This window comes from Saimiri boliviensis, chromosome 20, assembly GCF_048565385.1.
Source record: "Saimiri boliviensis isolate mSaiBol1 chromosome 20, mSaiBol1.pri, whole genome shotgun sequence".
Taxonomy (NCBI): Eukaryota; Metazoa; Chordata; class Mammalia; order Primates; family Cebidae; genus Saimiri; species Saimiri boliviensis.
Window position 1 is genome coordinate 7,369,075 of NC_133468.1, and position 20,974 is coordinate 7,390,048.

General features: G+C 61.9%; 1 protein-coding gene across 3 annotated transcripts in view; it reads right to left on the reverse strand.

Moving 5' to 3' along the window:
- The window catches only part of UNC5A (unc-5 netrin receptor A), a 65,008-nt gene that overhangs the window by 1,277 nt on the left and 42,757 nt on the right, over positions 1-20,974 (reverse strand). The window contains exons 2-15 of one of the 3 annotated variants that reach the window (XM_010346681.3): positions 14,292-14,513; positions 8,837-8,980; positions 8,448-8,551; positions 8,148-8,328; positions 7,340-7,507; positions 6,584-6,748; positions 5,398-5,586; positions 4,988-5,290; positions 2,295-2,382; positions 1,898-2,066; positions 1,478-1,711; positions 1,215-1,364; positions 971-1,135; positions 131-309 (exon numbers count right to left, since the gene is read on the reverse strand). In XM_010346681.3, the coding sequence (XP_010344983.2) occupies positions 131-309; positions 971-1,135; positions 1,215-1,364; positions 1,478-1,711; positions 1,898-2,066; positions 2,295-2,382; positions 4,988-5,290; positions 5,398-5,586; positions 6,584-6,748; positions 7,340-7,507; positions 8,148-8,328; positions 8,448-8,551; positions 8,837-8,980; positions 14,292-14,513 (2,461 nt within the window). Of the gene's footprint in view, positions 1-130; positions 310-970; positions 1,136-1,214; positions 1,365-1,477; positions 1,712-1,897; positions 2,067-2,294; positions 2,383-4,987; positions 5,291-5,397; positions 5,632-6,583; positions 6,749-7,339; positions 7,508-8,147; positions 8,329-8,447; positions 8,552-8,836; positions 8,981-14,291; positions 14,514-20,974 lie in introns of all 3 variants that reach the window. The other 2 variants (XM_074390685.1, XM_039460461.2) reach the window with 2 other exon arrangements.

Consider the following 20,974-nt stretch of genomic DNA (forward strand, 5'->3'; position numbering starts at 1 on the left):
AACGCACTGACTGCCACGGCCACTAGTGGATACGGCACAGGCCCCGGAGGGCCTCCTGTCCACCCCGGCCCCAGCCCAGGCAGCACTGTTGGTGGCCTGCGCAGGCCGTCTCTGCCCCCCTTCCGCCCACCTGTCCAGGTGGAGTTTCTGGGCCAGAGTCCGCCAGTCGGCACCCCGGCTACAGGGTGGGTCCAGGCTGGAAATGATCTTCTGCCGAATGAGGAAGGGGATCTTGAAGGCACTGGGGCCCACCAGGGCTGGGACCCCCCCTTCACTCTCCAGAGCCAGCAGCTCAGCAAACCTTGTGTCCTGGGGGTGGGAGGGACAGAGGCACCCGTTAGAACTTTCCCCAGGTCTGGGGCCACTGTCACCTCCTGCTGTGGGGCTCCCAAGCCCCGCGGAGCACGGGGGTGGCATGAGCACTGGCACTTCCTGGCATCTCTCGTGCCAAGGCTCTGCTTGCTGGGGCGCAGGGGTGTGGTGACCTGCCCAAAGCCACACAGTCAGTGAGCAGAAGAGCCCTCTGTGGCCCCCCTCCCTCTCTGCCCTTCTCCCCTCCACATCGCTCTCCTCAGCCTCTGCTGACACTCACACATAGCTCTCCTCCCAGCCTGCGTCCTCCCTGCCCAGCTCCCACTGCCAGAAATGCTCTTCTCCTTAATGCTGCAGCCAAACTGGCTCATTCTTTGGGGCCCAGGACAAAGCACCTCTTCCGGGAAGACCTCCAGGGTTTCCCCTCCTGCTGCTCCCACGTCCCCTTCACTCCCCTCCTCAAGTCCCATTTGCACCTGTGCCTCCCTCCCTCTGAGACTGGGAGGAAGCTGCCAAGGGGTTTCTAGGAGGAGTGGGGCTTGGGGACAGGTGGGAGGGAGAGTGAGGGCCAGGGTGGACAGGGCGGGAGCGTTTTGGGGCTGGTGGGCAGTTGGTAGTGGGAGCACAACACGGCAGTGCTGCAGTCCCTCCCGTCCACCTTGGTGATGTTGAAGTTGATGTTGAAGCTCTGCCCGTCGCCCTCCACCTGCCACACCCACAGCTTGCAGGCCAGGTCGCTAGTGCTGGGGCTGACACGCTCCAGGGTGAAGGTGCAGTGCAGGTACTGCTGCGTGCCGTTCCAGATGTGATAAAAGGGGATCTCCTGATGGGGGTGCAGAGGAGGTGTCAGGTGAGCCCAAACTCGAGGCCCCTTGTGCTCTGGCCATGGCCCTGGCCCTCACCTGGTAGCTGACGAGAAGCTTGCTCTTCCACAGGGAGCTGGGCACATCGTGGATGGACAGGCGCAGGTTGTGGTAACTGTCCTTGAAGTGCAGGACCCGAGGCTCCTGGATCAGCTGTCCCCCCAGCTGCTTCTCCAGCTGCACCACCTCCTGCAGTGCCCCAGGTGGTCAGCTCAGGCCCCTCCCCACTGCTCCCAGGCAGTCAGGAAGCAGGGCCAGGCACAGCTAGGCTTCCCGGGGCAGGGGCGAGGGGTGGGCAATACCTTGAGTGCGTCGTGGGTGTCATGCAGGCAGTAGACCCGGATGTTGTACTCGAGGGAGGTGCAGGCCAGCGGCGCAAACAGAAGCAGCTTGAGGCGCTTGGCGGCAGCCACACTGAGGGCCTCTCCCACCAGGGCAAAGCGGCCCAGCTGCTCAGTGAAGACGTAGCAAGCGCTGGCCTCCAGCTGGCAGTAGTAGAGGTGGGAGGGCGCCTCCTCGCCCAGGTGCAGCACATCCTGCGGGCAGGGGTCAGCGGGTCAGTTCTGCCCAGCCTCAGAGCCCTGGGGCCGGCCGTGGCTGCAAGTGGCCAGAGACTGGGCAGAGGTGGGGGTGCGGCTCAGGGCCACCCCTCGGCAGTGGGCCAGGCTGAGCATGCAGTTAGGCACGTTCCCTTCTGGAGCATGGGTAGGTTCCCCGCTCACCTCCCAGCTGCCCTCGCACGACTGCTTTTTGAGGCGCAGGCTCCAGCTGTCGGGGCTGGGCTCCCCACAGTGGTCCATAGCCAGGATGACCGGCCGGGTGAGCAGGACGCCGGGGGGTCCGCAGCTAACGATGGGACTCAGCAGGGTCTGACAGCCGGCTAGGGGCAACCTCAAGTGGGGAAATACAGGTGGGGAGGGAAAGGTGTTAGTGACCCACACCAGGCCGAGGGCAGGACAGACCATCCCAGCGGCCAGGGGCTTGGGCTGCAGAGCCAGATGGGGCTTAGGCACAGCTCTTCGCCCCTACAATCCCCAGTGGGTGGACAGGGGCCTTTCCCGGGACCGAAGGCAGCAGGCGGGTCCCTCCCACCCCCAGCCACGGGGCCCACGGCCACACCTCACGTCTTCCGGCTTGTGCAGCGTGAGGTAGATTTCATAGATCTTTCCTCGGGGTATGGCGTCCGGGGGGATGAGGAGGCTTATTCCTGGAACAGCAGGAAGAGGACCAGGGCTCACCCACTGCCAAAGTACCCAACACCCCACCACACTGCCCCTCCGGGAGCCTCCCTGTGAGGACTGACTGGTGCCAGCCTGGCCTGGGGACAGAGGGGTCTCAAGACTGCCATGCTGACCAGCCACCCCCACAGGCATGAAACTGAGTCAGGGGCACCCCAGGAGCAACGGAGGGAACCCGGGTGGGGATAGCATGGCTCACTAGCTCAGGCACAGAAAACTCGGGGACAGAGGTATGTTGTACCCACCTCCCTTGTCACCTGAAAGGCACCGGGTGGGACCAGGATATTCCTTGCTTAAAACCTTCCCTACCTCCGGGGTAAAGTCCAGCTCCCTGGCCTGGCATTTAAGGCTCTTTGCCTCTGGCTCCCACTGCGTCTCTAGCCCAGGCAGTGCTACATACTTGGTGGTTCTGGAACCACTGCCTGAGCCCCCACTGCCCTCCTGCCCTCCTCTAGCTCCCCCTCTCCACTGCCCCTGCTACTCTGCCACGCCATGGTCCCAGCAGGTGGGGTGGGTCTTGAGCAGCCTATCTCCTGGGCTGCATGCCCTCCCAGCTGACTCGCCTCTGCTTCAGCATCTTGGAGGAGCAGTATCAGCGTGTGCCGAGAGGCGAGGGGTTCAACAGGAGGCGGTGGGGCAGGATCTCCCAAAGACAGGGGCCAGAGAGTCACTCCAGAGGTGGTGAGCAGGGACTACCCCAGGCAGGGAGCCCCTCCAGCTCAGGACAGGGGGGAGGGAGAAGAATTCCATGACTTTACCCCAACAAGTCCAAAAGCAAATGCACACTCCCTCATGGGCAGCTCAGAGTGGGACTGGGCTGGCTATCAGTTTCACGGGAGATCGCAGATTCACAGCCACTGCTCCCTTCACTGCCCCCAACTGCCCCTCGGTACTGGCTGTGGTATTGGTGACAATCCCAGGCTTCTTCGCAGGAACACTCTCCATGGGGAAGGAACACACACTTGCATATTCATTCATCATGTCCTAATGCTGGGTACTCAGGACGGTGAAGGAAAACGACAGACCCCTCTCTCGTGCAGCTCTCAGCCCAGCAGGGAGCAGGACCATTCAACCACAGTGCCGGATGAGGGGGGAGCGGCAGCCTGCCCCCCTGCTGGGGAGCAAAGGGCAGGGGGCTCGGGGCCGCACTGTTTGCCTGCGTCTCTGTAAGAGCTGACAGATGCCGTCTCACCTTGTCATCCTAACCGCCCCACGAGGGGTTCGTTATCATCTGTGTGGACGTGAGGCACAGACGGCAAGAGCTGTCAGGCCGGGAACCCAAAAGAGAAGTCGCAGCTGAGCTGGTGGGAGGGGCAGGGGGTGAGTGCAGGCGAAGGGCAGCTCCCTGCGTCCGGGAGGCTGAAAGTCCATGGAGGCTGGAGTGTGTGGAAGGGTGTGCGTGAGGGAAGAGGCCGAAGCAGCCGGCCTGCAGGGGACAGGACTTCTCTGCCGTGTCATGGGGGCTTTGCAGGGGGCAGAGGGGAGCCTAGACGAGGTTCGAGCACGAGAGGGTCATGATCAACTCTGGCTTCATTTGGTGAAGCTTTAGAGCGAGGAAGCAGGTAAGGGGTTCGGTGGCCTGTGTCAGGAGAGGCAGCACGGGAGGACGAGAGCAGGAGGAGGCAGGAGCTATTGAGGAGGGACTGATGGGGGACTGAAGCTGGCGGGGGGGGGGTGGCGGAGGAAGAGCAGGGGTCAAGGTCACCCCAAGTTTCTGGCTTGAGCCAACTAGAAGATCTGTGAACTGGGGAAAGCCAGGAGCGGAGAGGCTCTGGGGGAGGGTGGGAGACGGGTTCTGTTTTAGGCACCAGGAGTCTGAGGTGCTGTGAGACATCCAGATGGAGCTGCCCAGGAGGCAGCTGGCTGTACAGTTCTGTCGCCCGGGAGAACCGCGGGCTGGGGATGGAGGAGTGGGAGTTATCTGCACAGACGCGGCGATTAAAGCCATGGAGTGGGCGAGGCCGCTCGGGGAGAAGGGCGCCGGGAGGGAGCTCAGGGACACCTACATTTAGAGAACAGGCAGCTGGAGCGGGACAAGCGGACCAGGAGCACATGGGGTCATCTAAGCCGAGGGACTTGAGAGTTTCAGGTGGGAGTGGCCAGCCGTACCAGAGGCTGCAGCCTCTGCCCGCAAGGCAGCCATGGAAAGGGTTCGTCAGGGAAGTTTCTGTTCGGGGGTGCGGGGAAGCCAGGATGCAGTGGGGACTCCAAGATGCCCTCTGCCCAGGCCTGGTGCTGATCTGTTCCCCTTGGCTGTCTCCCTGCTCAGCTGCAAGTTCCTCGGGGCCGGGGCTTGCCCCGCCTTTGGGCCCCAGGCCCCCATGGAGACCGGCTCAAGTAGGCTGGCTGGCTGTGTAAGTGAATGGACAGTCTCTTGTGGCCACAGGCAACAGGAGGAAGACAGCTCTGGCCTTGGCCTCGGTGCCAGCCAAGACTGGCTTCTCCCCAAAACTCCACCCGCTTTCGTTGCTGATCGGTCGCAGGACCCTGAAGGGCACAGGAGGAACATCTAGCTGTCCTGTCCTCCTCCAGGAGGGAAGCGGAACTCTTGGGGAACCCTGGGGTGCTTCCTACCTGTATTAGGGATCATCAGCCGGCCCCCGAGGAAGTTGAAGGTCCCATAGGTCATGTTGCTGGTGCCTCGGGGTAGGGAGCGGAAGTAGGTCTGGGTGGAGAGGCGGGAGACGAACTCCTCCGCCTCAGAGGTGGGAGAGCTGTGGTGCAGTGTGTGGCGGCCGCCACCCAGGGGGCTAAGCAGGTGCCCATTGGTGAGCTGGAACTTGGGGCTGGGACCATCCTGCCGGGGACACAGACTGCCCTGGTAGGTGGTGGTGGTGGTGCTGAGGTCCGGCTGGATGGTGAGCAGATGGGGGTTGTCTGCAGGATAAAGACAGACTCAGGCAGTGGTCCCGAGGGCATCCCTGTCACAGGAGCCCTCGGCGTGGGAGCTGGGACAGGAGTGCTGGGGGCAGGGGACTTCTCACCTGCTTTGCTGGGCTTGATACTGACGGGCTGGAAGCCTGAGGTGAGAATGGACGAGTCAGCCACGTCCGAGTCCAGCCCCTCCTTCTTCCGGCAATACACGAGGATGAGGACGAGCAGCAGCAGGACGAGGCAGACGGCCACGGCGATGAGGCCCACATAGAGGGCCACATCCTCAGGGCCAGAAGCAGCTGCGGGAGACAGCGCGGCCTTGGTGGGGGCAGGGGTGTAGGAGGCTGGGGAGGAGAGGTCAGCAGTCTGCACCCCAGGAGGATGAGGTCTTCGCCCTGAGGCATCTGCACTAGCTAGGCAGAGGATGCCTGAGACAGGGAGCACGGAGTCTCTGCGTGCGCATCCCAGCTCTGTGTTTGCCATGACTGGGCTATGGGACTCTGAGCAAATCACATCCCTCAGGGGCTTGAGATCCCAGCTGAATCTGCTGCCCGGAGGATGGAGGAGGGGAAGGGCTACTTTCCCAGGGCCGGTGATCTGGTGCCTGGCGGCTAGGCTGAACCTGCTGCCTGCTCTTCTGCGACAAGGGTAGCTTGGGCTGGGGGTGAACTCCTGGGCTCCTCAGAGCAGGGGGCCTGCCTCCTGCATGGTTCCAGGTCAGTGCCTAGACCAGGAGCAGGGCTTGGGGACCCTTCTCTCTGTCTGCCTCCCCATGGCCTGGGGCAGGTCTGGGGAGGGGATGATTGACGGCCTGGAGGGAGCTATATTGATTTTAGAAGCGTTTTGCATAAATGGAAGAAATGTCCATCAGAAAGGAATTGACACAGATAATTAGGTTTTTAATTGAAAGAATGGGGGAGGGTATGTTCTAGAGGAAAAAAATCCAACAGAGATCCTTAATTGTTAGTTATGGCCTTGTAATTAACAGCCCTCACAAGCCTGGCGTCCCCACAGGACCTGTGTGTGCACTTGGGGGACAAGGCAGATGAGAAGCTGTGGTGTTTGGGTGAGTGTGTGTGGAAGGGTGTGCAGGAGTCAAGGTTCAACTCTGTGCATGTCTCAGGAGGCATTCGAGGTGTGGGGCGTGCCTGGGCCCGTGTACAGGTATACTAGGGATGCGGGGGATCCCAGAGGGTCCTGAGCCTGGAGAGGCTGCAGCCTTTGGCAGAAAGGCTCCCTCATCCCCGACCTCCCCAGAAACAAACAGAAGAGGACCCCAGGGCAGAGGGGACTCACTGTGTACGCAGAGGTCGCTGGTACAGTTGCGGCTGTCCAGGTCAGCGCCCTGGCACTCCTCGCCTCCGTTGCGGGGCGCTGGGTCAGAGCACTCTCGGCTCCGCCAGTGGGTGCAGTCCAGCCCACAGGCCGACCACTTGCTCCACGGGCTCCAGCTGCCATCCACTAGACGAGAGACAGACAGGCAGAGAGGAGATGGCGTGGTCAGCCTGGGAGCCCACCCAGGCAGTCTGCCAGTGTGGCCCTTCTGGGCATCCAGACCAGGCAGGGCAAGGCAGCCTGGATATGGGTGCAAAGCCAGGGCCAGGCCCGTGATGCACGCCCCCTAGTGTCCAGTTGGCCTTGATGACGCATGCTAATGACAGGGAGGCGCAGATGACGCCAGGGGCTGCTTGGCTCTCTCCACACCAGGGAGGCTGTCCTGGTCCTGGGGCAGCGAGGGCTCTCATCATACACTGAGCCTTCTGAACCCAGGCACAGGTGGACTCTGCAGCCCCAGGCGGAGCCCTACCCTGTCCTCAAACTGTACCTCACACCCTGTGACTTACATCCTATGTTGAGCCCTGAGCCTGGACACCGATCGAGCCCTGACTCCAACCAGACACTGCACCCCGATCCCCGCCTCAGACTGAGCCTGGCCCTGCATGGCGGGCGGGTGGGATGGAGCCATGGGGGGGCAGGCTGGTGGGCGCGATGGAGCCGGGGCACGGAGATGGCGTGGTGAGGAACGATGCGGGAGGCAGCGGCCGCTGGTACCTGGGCACAGGGTGGCGCAGGCTGTTTTCTGGACATTCTGCCCCTCACAGAAAGCGCCCCCGTTGAGAGGCGCCGGGTTGGTGCAGCTCCGGCTCCGTTTCTGCCAGCCGCGCCCACAGCTGGCACTGCAGACGGACCACTCGGTCCACGTCGACCACCCACCGTTCACTGGCCGGACAGAGAAGGACTGGGGTCAGGGAGCGGGGGCATCCTCAGATTCACTGGCCCAGGGGACAGGGTGTGAGGACAGAGGGGCTGTGAGCTGGACATGGGTGGGCTGTGGCTGAGCTGAGAGAGAAGGCCTGGGGGAGCCCATGTGCGTGCTGCTGGTCCCTGGGCCCTGCAGCCCTCGCTTCAGTCTTCCCTTCTCCCAGTGGGCACTCGGGGTAGCCAGGCGGAACCGTGGCTCCTGCAGCCCAGACCCCAGCCTCTCCCGGGGTGACTCCTGAGCCCTCCCTCTGCCTGCTCCTGGGGGTGCCCGGACTGCGCGGCTTCTGATTCCCACCCTGGAGACTCAGGAGCAGGGATGGCCTGCCACCTTTCCTAGATTCCCATCCTGTCCCTCATCTCCTTCTGCACAATGCCCGTTGCCCACAGAGGACCTCCAACCGGTCCCACTCCTTTGCCCAGACATGCCCCTGGGCTCCCTAGCAGCCACAGCGAGCCCTTTGCTTAGCCTTCCTGGTCAGGCTGCGATCTGGTCTGCCTGGCCTTGGCCTCCTGGCCTCTCTTCATCCCACCAGCCACACATCACTTTCCAGGGGCACCTCCGTGCCTCTCCCTGTGACCGGGGAGCCCCGGGGCCCACCGTAGACGATGACAGCAGCGGAGGCGCTTCGGCGACGTGCCACGATGTTCTTGGCCACGCAGGTGTAGTTGGCCGTGTCAGCAAGGCGGGCCTGTCGCACAACCAGGCTGTGCTCCCGTGTGATGTACACATTGGGGTCCAAGGATGGGTCCACCAGGTCCTCATTCCGGAGCCACTCCACCTGGGGGAGGGAGCCCTGCCATGTACTTCCAGCCTATGCTGGCCCTGCCCAGAGTGGCCCCTGCCAGAGTGACCAGGCAGGACCCACAGTCTAGAAGTGGGCACTGGAAGACCCCTCACCTCGGCTGGAGGGATACCCTCCGGTGGGCGGCAGGGCAGCACAATGCCCTGCTCCAGGGACACCTCCTTGGCCAGCGGCTCCTGCTCGAAGTTCTTGCGCAAATCTGGAAGAGGAATTGAGAATGTCCTCCTGCCCGAGGGCCTCACACAGGCTCAGCCTGGCTGGCTGTGTCCCTTGTCCTGCAGGGGCCATGGTGCATTGCAGAGGAAGTGCCAGGTGCCCGGGGAACATGGGGTGACTGGGCCGTGTCCACAGGCACTTTCTCCACCCATCCAGGCAGGGCCGTGAGGTTTTCTGACAGGACCTCTCTCCAGAAAGCCTGCTGTCCCCTCTCCTGGTGACCCCCTCCAGCCATGCGCCCTCCCCCAGGGCCCAGCCCTAGGCTCACAGGCTATGCGGATGTAGGCCTTCTGACTCTTGGTGGTGCCTGAGGAGCTCCACGCCACGCACTGGCACCAGTATTCCTCCAGACCGAACACCTTCTCCACCTGCTGCCTCGAGACGTTAATTCGGACCTCCATGGTGGGCAGCCCTGGGGGCGGGAGGGCAGGTAGTCGGCACCCCAGGGCCACCCCAAGCCTCCACATGTGGGTCCCTGTGCCACCTTCGGTCACTCTTGCTGCCCAGCAAGGGAGTGGACTTTGAAGGCAACCCCCAGCCTGGAGGAAACTCCGGGGGGCCCGAGGGCCACTTGATTTCTCTCTCCTGAAGGCCAGGAGCAAGCTGGGTAGACCTCCCATTCATTATGCTTCGTTACCTGAGGCCTGACTCCCTGGAGTCACTTACAGAAATGTCCCCAAAGGGGAGCTTTGGGCCAGAGGGTCTGGCCTCCAAAGACTCTAGGCAGAAGGGCTGGGGCAGACAGGCTGAGCTCTGCGCTTCTGTGGGTAAGAGGTGAGGAAGGATCTGGCCCACTCACTCAAGGGCTAGCAGACAGATCCTGACGTGTGATACTGTAATAACAGTCATTAACAATATAATTACAGTGATGATATAGGTTGATGCTGGAGCCTGGGACTTAGGGTTTCCCCACATGCCGGGATGGGGATGTTGTCTCCATCCGCTCCCTTGGACAGAGGCACAGAGGGAAGTGACTTGGCACGGGGACATGGGGCTCATCTGAAGGGTGAGCTGGGGTGCCTATTGGCTAGGGAGAAACTTGGGAAGAGGGTGAGAGGGCAGCCAGCAGAGCGGGGCTGGGGGTCCAGAACCCGCTCTGCCTAACTAGGGTGCGCTGGGGGACTCCTCTCCAGGTTGGACTCAGCGCCCCCACCCCGCCCGCCTTCTGCCATAGCTGGACCTAAGGCAGGTGGGGACCCTCTGACAATTCAGGATAGGGGGCAGCAACCCTCCTCCTGCCCTGTCTGCAGCCAAAAGCAGCGTCCCCAGCAGTGAGAAAAAACGGTTTCTTTCCAATTTCTCCTCCTCCTGACTCCAATTTCCCTCGGGTCATTGGCTTATCAGAAAGGGAGAGAGAGGCCGGCAGCCAATGTGTTTCCATTGTTAACAGCGAAATTCAATTAGGGCTGCATTGCGGGAAGAGCGGCCGCCCAGCTGAGCTGGCGGCTGGGAGGCTGGTTCCCTCTTAATTTCTCTAACATGTCTTTCCCTGACCGCTTCCCAGACCCCTTCTCATAAGGCTCTGGGTTCTCACACTGGGTGTCCAGATTTTTCTATCACTTGTTCCTGTCCCCACCAGCTCGCACAGGAGATGGCCAGGCTGTCACCTCTGGTGCGATGACGGTAGCTGAACCGCCTCCCTCTGTTCTGGGCACCGCCTGCCCTGTTCTCTAAGACACTCTCAGCGGGTGGGGTGGGCAGGCTGAGAACCAGGGTGTGGCCCACAGGGTCCTCGTATAGGAGAGGGGCCTTGGGCAGCAGCTGTCTTTCAAGATGACTTAGGGCATCTGATAAGGAGATTCAGGGATGAGTCCTCCACCCCCTTCCTCCTCTCTGCCTCAGGGGTTAGGGATGGGAGACCTCCAGAACATTCTGAACTGGGTCCTTTTTCTCCCCTGGGTGGACAGGTCTGTTAATGGTTCCTCCAACCCCTGTGGTGCTGCAGGGAGGCTGACCCTCCTGCAGAAGCCTGCCGGTGCCCAGGCGGCTCAGCTGGGGAGAACAGTACTACCCCGAAGCCCTGCCTTGCCTCTGCTGTCTTCCCCCACCTTCTATGCTGCCACCTCCTCTCCTCCCTCTTGCTTGCAAGAGTGAGGGCCAAGTTGTCCTCGATGTGCCAGCTCCAGGCAGTGCCTTGGTGAGGGGTGTCCTTCAGCCTCACAAGCTCCCGGAGGGCAGTGCCTGAGGCAGGGCTGCAGACCGGCCCTACCCATCTTTGACCCGTGCCTGTGCGCTCCCCTCCTGCGTCTCACCAGACAGCGTGTTTCCTGGGAGCAGTGTCTGGGTACAGCTGTGTCTGCACCTGCCCGGCAAGTGTGAGCAGGTGCCAGCCTCGGGGAGGGACCCCGGGCCAGTGGGCCTGGGCGGGGGTGGATGTGAACCTGGGTTGCCCAGGGTTTCTGGCTGGGGCTCTGAGGCCAAGCTGGCACGTCACTTCTCATCTTCTCAGTAATCTGCTTCTAAGCAATCTAATAACCAATCAGTTTGCTTAACACAAAATAAATTATACTCCCAGACCGGACTCCTATGCTTGGTTTTGCAAATTACAGGATTTTCTAATGTCAGCACTTCCAGCCTTGATCCCTGGCCCCTGGCCTTCTGGACGAGGAATGAGAGCAAATGAGAGGGAAGTTCGTGCTCTCCTGGGTGTCTTTCCGGCCACCCCCAGCCCCATACACGAATGAGTGGGCTGCAGATCTGGGTGGACCTCCGACCCCTGCCATACTTGTCTGACCACAGCTTTGGGCTGAGAAATCGATGAGATAAATGAACATTCAGATGTTCCGGCCGTGGGGTGCCTAAGGCTGGGCACTCAGGGCAGAAGAGGACCCTGGTGGTTATGGGTGGGACATGTCCAGGCTCTGCTTCTCTGCCCGGCAGGAACAGAACAGGGCCACAGGAGCCTGCTAGGGAGTGTGGGTTGGGGGCTTCTGGTGTGGGTGCTGGCCCGGGCCTATGACTGCTCATTCAGGCAAGGGCCTAGGTTCCTGCCAAACCAAGGACCCGAGCCCTCATGATGGCAGGGGCGTTTCGGACAGAGGGATGTGCCGGGGAGCGCAGAAGGGGGTGCTGGGAGCAGCAGCAGGCACTGGACTGGAGTCCCCAGGCTGCATCAGAATAGCTCTCTGGCTGTGCCTCCCCTGGGGGACCTGCCACAGCAGTGGGAGAACTTATGTTGAAAGGGACGCTGGGCCCCGTGTGGGGTGGGGAGAAAGGAAAGGCCCCGTGCTGGGTCCTGACTGGGCATGTGAGATCTCATGGCTTCCCCCAACCAATCTGCAAGGGGTGGGGGGCGGGGTTTCCTCATCCCCATTTTACAGATGAGGAAACTGAGCCCAGGGAGGGGAGGGACTTGCCCGTGGTTCTCCTGCAGACTCTCCCACCAAGACAAGGTGGGCCCTACTGCTGGCCAGGGAGAGGCTCTGGTCCTGGGAGGTGCTGGTGTCCAGAGTTCTGTTGGGCTACACTGGCCGGCAACCCTCTCCAGCTCCCTTCTGAGGGTAGGAGGCAGAGCTGGGTCACCTGCCCTGACAGTGGAGCTCCTAGTCCCTAGCCCAAGGCCTGGCACACAGCAGGTGCGCAGCGAACACTTGAGGATCGAAGGTGAAAAGCTGCAGTCAGGCCAGGGCACCGGGATGACTCTTAGGGGAAGAGGCAGCCCCTGCCGACCCTCACAGGGAGGGTGGGGTGTGACTGCTGCAGACCCACAGCCCTGGCTGGAGCCGCAGCGGGGCTCTGGACGAGTGAGAGCCAAGGCCTCAGCTGAAACTGTCAAACGACAAGCCGGTTCTGGGGCTAAATGGAGCTGCCTAAATCCAGGGCTCTTCAGCTCACATCAGATCACTGCCAGAGCTTCTAAACTGTTCTCCCTGGCGGGGCCTCACCCTCCTCCGGTCTCCCTGTGCCCAGACTTCCCACAGTGCAGGTCCCACGGCAGCCGCTCTGGTGTCTCAGCCTCCAGGGGCCCCTTAGCGCAGTCTCTGGGCCACCCCTGCCTGCCCCAGGTCCTGCCCTCCACCATACCCGAGCTACCCAAGGCTGTTCTGTGCCTGCGCACCTTCCGTTCCACTGGGAGATGCTCTTTACAGGCGGTTTTGAGACCTGAGCTTGGATGTTCCTCCTCCTGTGGGAATCCTTCCTGGGCCACCTCTCTAGGCCCAAGGTCCGCGGGCCTGCCTTTGGCCTCAGTGTGAGTCCTGGGTGACACCTGCCTGTCCCGGCTGCACTGTGGCTTGAGCCTCATGGTAGTGGCCTGTGTGTCCCACTCAGGCTGTACTCCAGCAGGGTGTGTGTGCTGTGTGTCTCAGGATGGCTGAGGCCTTGGCGGGAGGGGGCTCGGGACTACCCACCGGGTGTCATTATGCATGGGGTGTTCCACAAGCACCAAGGGAGAGGAAACTGAAACAGGCCTCGGAGGAGGAGGAGGGGGAGAAGGAGGAGGAGGAGGAGGAGGAGGAGGGGGAGGAGGCGGAGGAGAAGGAGGAGGAGGAGGAGGAGGGGGAGGGGGAGGAGGCGGAGGAGGAGGAGGAGAAGGAGGAGGAGGAGGAGGGGGAGGAGGTGGAGGAGGAGGCGGAGGAGGAGGAGGAGGGGGAGGAGGAGGAGGAGAAAGAGGAGGAGGAGGAGGAGGAGGAGGAGGAGGAGGAGGAGGAGGAGAAAGAGGAGGAGGAGGAGGAGGAGGAAGAGGAGGAGGAGGAGGAGGAGGGGGAGGAAAGGTAGGAGAGTGGGGGAGGGGAGAAGAAGGGGAGGTGGAGAGGGAGGACGGAGAGAGGGGGGAGGGGAGGGAGGAGGAGGGGGAGGAACAGGAGGGGGAGGAAGAGGGGGAGGGGAAGGAGGGGGGGAAGAGGGGGGAAGGGGAGGAGGAGAAGAAGCTGTTGTCAGCTCCTGCCTCTCTCTCTGCTGGGCCTATCTAGGGGAATGGTGGAACCGAGACAAGGGCCGTCTGCCCGTGTCCCCAGTGCCCACTTAAGGTCGGGGCTGGGGGTGGTGAATGTGGTGTCTCACGGAAGAGGTACTTACTGGGTCTGCTCGCTGCCCTTAAAACCCCTCTCCCTGCACCCCCAACTGAGTCAGGCTGGCTCCCTCCGCTCAGTGTCTCTGGGCCTGCCCCTCCTATTAGCCCCCACCCTGGCCCCTGAGTCACATATCGCTCTGGCCATGTCACTCTGCAGCTTGAGATCCCAGAGGACAGCAGCATCACTTTGGTTCCCTGCACACCCTCACCCTCACTGCCAACCCCACCGGCACGCCGGCATCTGCCTCCAGGCTTCCCCGGGCTGTGTTCCCTGCCTGGGACGCTCTAACCCCTCTCCTCTCCCTAACCAGTTCTCATGCCTCTCTTGGTTTACACATCGCCTCCCCTGAGGGGCTTCTCCTCCTGCTGAGAGGTCACCCACTGTCGGCCTCTCTGTAGGGTCTTGGGCTCTGAGGGTGGCGGGCTGTGTCCCCAGCATGGCAGGAGGTGCTCATGGAAGGTGTGAGTGAATGCATGAATGATTGAATGAACGGATACACAAAGAAAACAATCACTGAACGTGAGGTCTAGGAGCTCCTTGATCATCAGGGACCTACTCTCTCACCCTATGTCTCCCCAGACTGCTGAGGGGCGTGGCCTCTGGGGAAAGCCTCCCGGGTCTCAGGTGGTCCCGGGGCAGCTGCAGGCCCCTCTGGGCCGGCCAAGACTCCCTTCCCCCTGGATTGGCCCTGCCCGGTGCCCGGCCTCTCACCGCTGCTCCCGTCAGTGCTGCGCTCGATCACGTGGTCCACCTGGCGCACCCACTCCCCGTTGCACTTGAAGAAGATCTGCGTGGCGGGCACGGCTTTGCACACCAGTAGCACCGGCTTGTTCTTGACGATGTACACATCCTCGGGCTCCACCAGGAAGTGGGGAAGCAGGTCCGGGTTGGCGCCAGGCACCGGGTTGGCCACGGTGGCACTCTGCTGGGCGCCTGTGGCGGGGCAGAGGGGGAAGGTGAGCTGGGCCCTGCCACGGGGCAGGCTGGGCAGGGCAGAGGCAGCTGGTCATCAAACAACACCACTGTGGGTTGTGGGGGATGGGAGGAGAGTGAGTCCAGGTTCTGCCACGTCCCAGCTGGGCAATCTCAGGCCACTGACCGTCCCCTACCCGGGCCTCCATGTTCTTCTCTGTAAAATGGGGCAAGGGCAGCTCATGCCCTTCTGAAGACCACGGTGAGGTGAAATGAGACCCAGGCAGAGTCCCAGTACTGAGGAGGCCTGGAAGCCGCTGAGGCTGGTTACTGCCTTCCTAGAAGTCCGGGGATCTGGCCAGGCAGGCCTCTGCCCGGGAGGTTCAGGGCAAGGCTGGCTGAAAACGGGAAGGTCCCTGGCCAGGCAGGTGAGAGGGAGGAGCCCTGGCTGGTGGGGCCTTGCTTCCTGGCTGGTCCCATCCCTGACATGTGCTCAGAAATTACGTGCGGGGTGGGCACGGGCAGGGTGAGAGCCGGGAGTCTGGGAATCCGAGGTACCTGGGCCGCCTCCTGCTCCTTCAAGGAGACCTGAATATGGGTTTCCCTCTAATTTTAACTGAAAACCACAACTATCCCACAAGTCATTTGTTGCTAATTACACAGGTAATTGGCTCTGAGGCATTGGCAGAGGTAAAACCCCCGGAGTAGTCTCACCCCTGCCCAACCAGCAGGCCCCCTGAGAGGGTGGGGCGGGGGTCACCCTCAGCTCCCACACCCCCAGCTGCCCTTCCAACAGGCCCTCGGCCAGCCTGGCCTCCCTGGGGCTGTGGGGATCCCCCATCAATGCGCACTCACAGTAGCAGTCCCTGGGCATAAAGAGGGAACCCGGACCAGCGATGCTGCCCCTCTAAGTGGTCACTCTGGGGAGCCAGCGGCTTTGCCCTCTGTGAAATGGAGATGGCATCTGCCTGTGGAGGAGTCTGCAGGCCCCTCACATGGTTGGTCTCTGGGCTCCTCTACCCTCCCCACGGGTGATCCAAAACCCGCCCAAGGCTTCAGACTCTACCTGCTGAGGGGCGCATACACCTGGCCCCTTTCACTCCTGCTGGCACAGGGAGCCTCCCCTGACGGTGGGAGTCTGCCCTCCACCAGGACCCCAGTTTCACGGGGTGGAGGTGTATGCACCGGCTCCTGCAGGTGCCCTGGAGGGGGGCTTGGGCGGAGGGGCTGAGGGACCTCTGTGACTTCAGGCAGGCCCGCCCTGCCCTGAACCTGTTTCGTCAAAATGGGGCATGGCGCCCAGTTCTTAAGGTTATGCGGATAAAATGAAACAGGGCGAGGCACTCAGCACAGGGCCCAGGGAACCCTGGCTACTGTCGGTGCCCCGAGGTTCTGCCCGTTCCGCAGCCCTTTGCTCGGCCATCCTCACAGCAATCTCATTGGGGGTGAGAGCCAATAGGAAACTGAGGCACGGAGCTGGCAGGTGCCTTGCTTTAGGGATGACAGAGGGAGGCTGGCTGAGCTGAGGGGCGCAACAGCTGTGTCTTTGTGAGCTCAGGGCAAATGGGTGCAGAGGGCATTTGGGACACAGCTGGGCAGTTTGCTGCGGGGTCCCCGGTCCTCCCTGCTCGCTGCCAGCCTCTGGCCTCTCTCCCCAGCTTGGCTTTCTCCCTTGTGTACCCTCCCACTGGTGCCCACCCCTGCATGTTCCCACAGCTCCATCGTGGATGCCAATCCCTCATTCATAAGCAGAGTCACACTTGACAGTTCACACTTGGCGAAAATTAAGATCACCCAGAACCACCCCACCCTAAACCACCTCTGCTGGGGTCTGTTGTAGGCTCGGGAATTGGGGCAATGCAAACAGTTCCGGGGGGTGGGATCTAGACATCTTATAGATGGGGAACCCGAGGCCCGAGGGGGATCCCTCACCCCAGAGCCTCCAGCTCAGACACTGGGCTCGTCAAGTGTCCAGTCACCCGTGGGCTTGCCATGGTCATGCGGTAGCCACCGGCCAGCCCTTACCGGGGTGGCGTCAGGGAGAGCAGGGCTGAGTCAGGGTCCCACACAGGCCTCCCACGGTCTGGAGAATGAATGGAAGGAGGTGGTCTTGGGAGGCTGGGGAGTGTAAGCCGTGGAGTGGGGATGTGGGGTGGGTGCTGCCGGCCCCAGGGCTGCCCTAGACACGCACCCAGGCAAACCACGGCATTTGGGAGGACCCCAGGCTGTGCAAAGGACAGGTCATGCTTAATTGCCAGAGCAAGGCCTTGCAGGCGTTGGGGGGTGGGCAGGTGTCACCAAGACCCTCCAGTGGCAGGCTCCAGGCCCACCTGTGCCATGTCCCTTAACAGGCCGACGATGCGATGGCCTGTGCCTGCCTCTTGGTGGTGGAGCTGGGTGGGCAGGGGTCCGTGGCTGGGCACGTTGGGGCAGGGAGGGGATGCACAGCCCTCCAGCGTCCCCATCGATCAGCGTGCCAAGCACTGCTCGCGTCAGCCGCCCTGTGAACCCGGCACAATCCCTCATGTCTGCGTTTAACTGCTAATGAAAAATAAATGTACTGTGACCAATAAGGGGCATAGCTCACTTCTCCAGGGCGTCCGCCACGCCACGCTGGCTGTGGGGGCACTTATCCAGTGGATCCAGGGGGCACCCTCCAGGCTGCAGCTCTGCCCTCTAGCAAGGACACTCTAAGGCCATGTGTGGGGTAAATTCAGATGCTACGGGAAGCTGCCTGGGCAGTCAGGGTTGGCTTTCCCTCCCTCTGGCCCCCGAGCCCACGTGTGACCTCTATCTTTGCCATCAGTATCTGAGCTCTGTCAGTCCCCCATTGGTGTCCCAGTCAGGCCTCTCACCTGAACAAAGGCACAGCTGAGCCTCTGGCCTCCCCCGCTGTACATCCCGGCCTACTAGCATGAGCTTTCTTTCCCTTCGGATGTACTTGTCCATCAAAGACAACACCGGGCAGTGCTTGCTCAGTCCAAAGGACCTAGGATCCTTCCAACAGGGCACAAGAGCTGGCTAGTTTGCCACAGTCTCCACTACTCCCTGTTGCCTCACCCTGGGTCCGTTTCTCCCATTTCCATTGCCCATCTGGCTCCCGTGGGTGTTTCAGAACGGGGCCAGGTGCCTTTGGCTGATGTCACTGAGCCTCACGTTCTGGCCCCAACCAGCACTCGAGCCCAGCTCTGCAGAGACACCCAGAAATCCCTCCAAGGCAGGAGCTTCCCACCTCCAGGTCTCTGTCTGAAACTCCCTTCCTTCCTCCTTGGCCAGCGCTTTCCTTCCTTCTCTCCAGGGCTCAGCTCCAATGTCACCTCCTCTGAAAAGAGGGCTCCCCGACCTCAGCTCTCCCAGGAAACCACACAGGCTGGCTCACCCTCTCCAGGGCCCATCCTCACTGGTACTGGAGCTGTTGTCACAGGAGAAGCAGGCATGTGGCCCAGGCTTTGTCCCCACCCCCAGACTGTGCATCCTTAGTACAAGGCTGCTTAATGGGAGTGTTAGCAACTCGGGTGGGGTGCCTATCACTGCTGCCTCCAGGGCCGCCGAGGGACGGGCGTGCAAGAAAACTGCCAGGGCAGACGCGCCTTGTTGCAGTGGCTCATGGGCCTGCAGGGAAACAGGCAGGTACGGGACACCAGCTTCACAGGCCCTGCCACGTCCTGAACCCGAATCACCCCTAGCCTCCCAGAGGCCGCTTCCACCATGGCAAAGCTTTCCCACTGGCACAGGATGTGACCTGGCCTGGCTGCCCGCTTGGAGTTCAGTTAGAAGACCTCATCACTGACTAGCAGATTCCTGATGGGTGCTTGGTCACCAGGAACTATGGGACTTGGTCAGATGGGGATGGCTCAAGCCCTGAAGTGGGAACCCCATTTCCAGTGAGCCCCAGGGCCCACCGGCTGGCCCTGCCTCTCTCAGGAGGGCACTGGCTGCCAACGTCAGCTGGGAGCTGGTGCCCCTGCTTAGCAAGGGTGGGAGCAGCAACCTGGGAAACACCTACACCCTCCATCTTCTCGGGAAGAGGGGCGAGGCATGCATGTGACTGTGTGTGCGCACGTGTGTGTGTGCGTGTGCGTGTGTGTGCGCGTGTGCGTGTGTGTGTAGGGAGGCTGGGGGCCAACAGGGGTGGCAGCTACAAAAAGGAAGGGAAGCAGATGAGGCACCACGGCCGGTGGCAATGGGAGGCAGGAGACCCCTGGGCAAGGAGCCTTGGACTGAGCTGAGCCTGGGATAGATGCCACCTTCTCCTATGACCCGAAACGTATTCATTCATTCGACAAATACTTATTGAGTGCCTGCCATGTGCCAGGAACTGTTCCGGAAACCTCGATCCAGGGCAGGCAAGGCAACGCAGGCGTCCTCTCTTGAAGCTTGCCTTCAAGTTGGGGAAACGGAGCCAAAGAGAACCCAAGTGCTGCAGACATGGAGGAGGTCATGAAGAAGGTAGGCGGGGCAGACTCGGACGGGGCGGGTGAGAGGGCTCTAGAGGGGGCAGAGCTCAGGCAGGTGCCATCTGAGCAGCGCCCTGAACGCCAAGGCCAGGCTGCAGCGTGTGCTTGGAAAAGGGGACAGGGGAGGCCCTAAGGCGGGAGGCACCTGGGCTTGAGGACAGCAGGGAGGCCGGTGTGGCCTGGGCGGAGGGAGTGAGGGCGAGACTCATTGGTCAGAGAGGAAGCAGGGGCCGGACCCCAGGGCCCTTCAGGGTCGAGTCAGGAGTATTGCAAGGGCCACAGGGAGCCTTTGGGGGTGGTGTGCAGGGGTGCAGTGAGCTGTCCCTGCGTGAAGAATGGGGGGAGCGGCGGCACTGGGCAGACGGGAGGTGGGGAGGCTGCTGTGGACATCCAGTGGTTAGATTGTGGTGGATCTGCTCCACCTGGTCCACCAGGGAAATGTCAGCAAAGTTGTTGCCTCCTCCTAGAGGCCTTCCTGGATCCACACTCTTTGTCACTCACCCAAATACCCGCTCCGTCCCCTGAGCCTCCATCTGGGTGAATCCACATTCAGGACCAGGTGAGTTTGTATGTGGCCTCCCTTGTTAGACCATAAACTCCCTTGGGGCAGGAGCCCAGATCTGGTCAGGATGCTGATGGAGTGTTTGTTGAGTGACTGAATGACCACCAGTTTTCCCCCCTAGAATTTCAGATCTGCCCAGTGTGGGCCCTTCACTCCTGGTCTGTGGTGAGACCCAGAGAGAGGGCAGAGCAGCCCACAGGCGGAGTGGTGGGCAGGGAGAAGCCCCTCGCTCCAGGCTGCCCCAGCCCCCCCCTTGCATGCGCTGCTCTAGGAGGCTGAGCCCTTTCCTCACCCGCAGTCTGGGAGGTAAGACGCGCCTGGAACTCTGAGGCCCAAGGTGGGTGTGAAAGCGCTTTCGAATGTTTTATTTTTAAAAGCAGCAGAAAATACGAGGTGTGATTAATCAAGCTATTAATGAACGCATATATACTGAGCAAGGCCTCTGCCCCTGGGGGCAGGGTGGGGCGGGGCGGGGCGGCGCTCACAGCTGGGAGAGGTGGGTGCTGCTTCCCTAGGGTGGCCACTGCTACTTCTTCCATCCTCCCAGCAACCTGGTGGTGGGTGCCGTCCGCCCCGCAGCCCACACAGCGAGGGGGCAGGGTGGCAGGCCCCTTCCTCTACTTCCCTGAGAGCTACTCTGTATGTGAAATGGGGCGGAGGAGACCGGGGCACAGCAGCCTGGCATTGCAACCCTGAGCCCTGGCGCCGGCACCCAGCCCGCCTTGGGGAGCCCCTGGGCAGCCTCCCCCTATAGAGGTTTGCCCCCAGTACGTCCAGCGGGGCCTGGAGTCCCCACTTTACAGGCGCACAAATGTCCGGGCATGGGGAGTGCCACAGGGTGACATGCCACTTGTGCCTCTGGCTGGCATTTGAGGCCCTGCTGGTCTCGCCTCTGGGGACCCCTTCACCACGTGCAGTTCTCAGCGCCTCTGCGCACTGTCCCAGCTGCTGCCTCCCTCCCACTGTGCCTGAGTTTCTTTAAAGAATGCCTTTCCCTTAACTCCTCCCAGCACGCAGGCCATGTGGTCCAGGGGCTGACCCCATCTCTGGCCCCAGAGGTGGGCACCCTCTCCCTCCCCCATACCCACCAAGGGTTCCCAGAAGGACCTGCAGGCCACCTGATCCCAACAGACCGGATTCCAGCATCTTGGCTGTGCTGTTGGCAAGGGAGACCCTCTCCCTGTGCTGAGCCTGGAGCTGTGGGCACGGAGCCCTGGGGCTGCCAGGGGCCGCAGTGGGGAAGGGCCAGTCCTGCAGGCATGGTAGGCCTTGGTGGGGCTGAGTGCAAAGGGAGGCTGTTCGTGGGTCCGAAGCAAGAGCTTGAAGAGTAGAGACAACCAGTGCAAGGCATCAGAGGCCTGGGGCTCCGCGGGCCTGCAGGCAGTTAGCTCTGGATCCCCGGAGCATGAGCCGATACACGCTTTATCGGCTGAAGCCAGCTGGCGTTAGGACCTTGCCGTCTC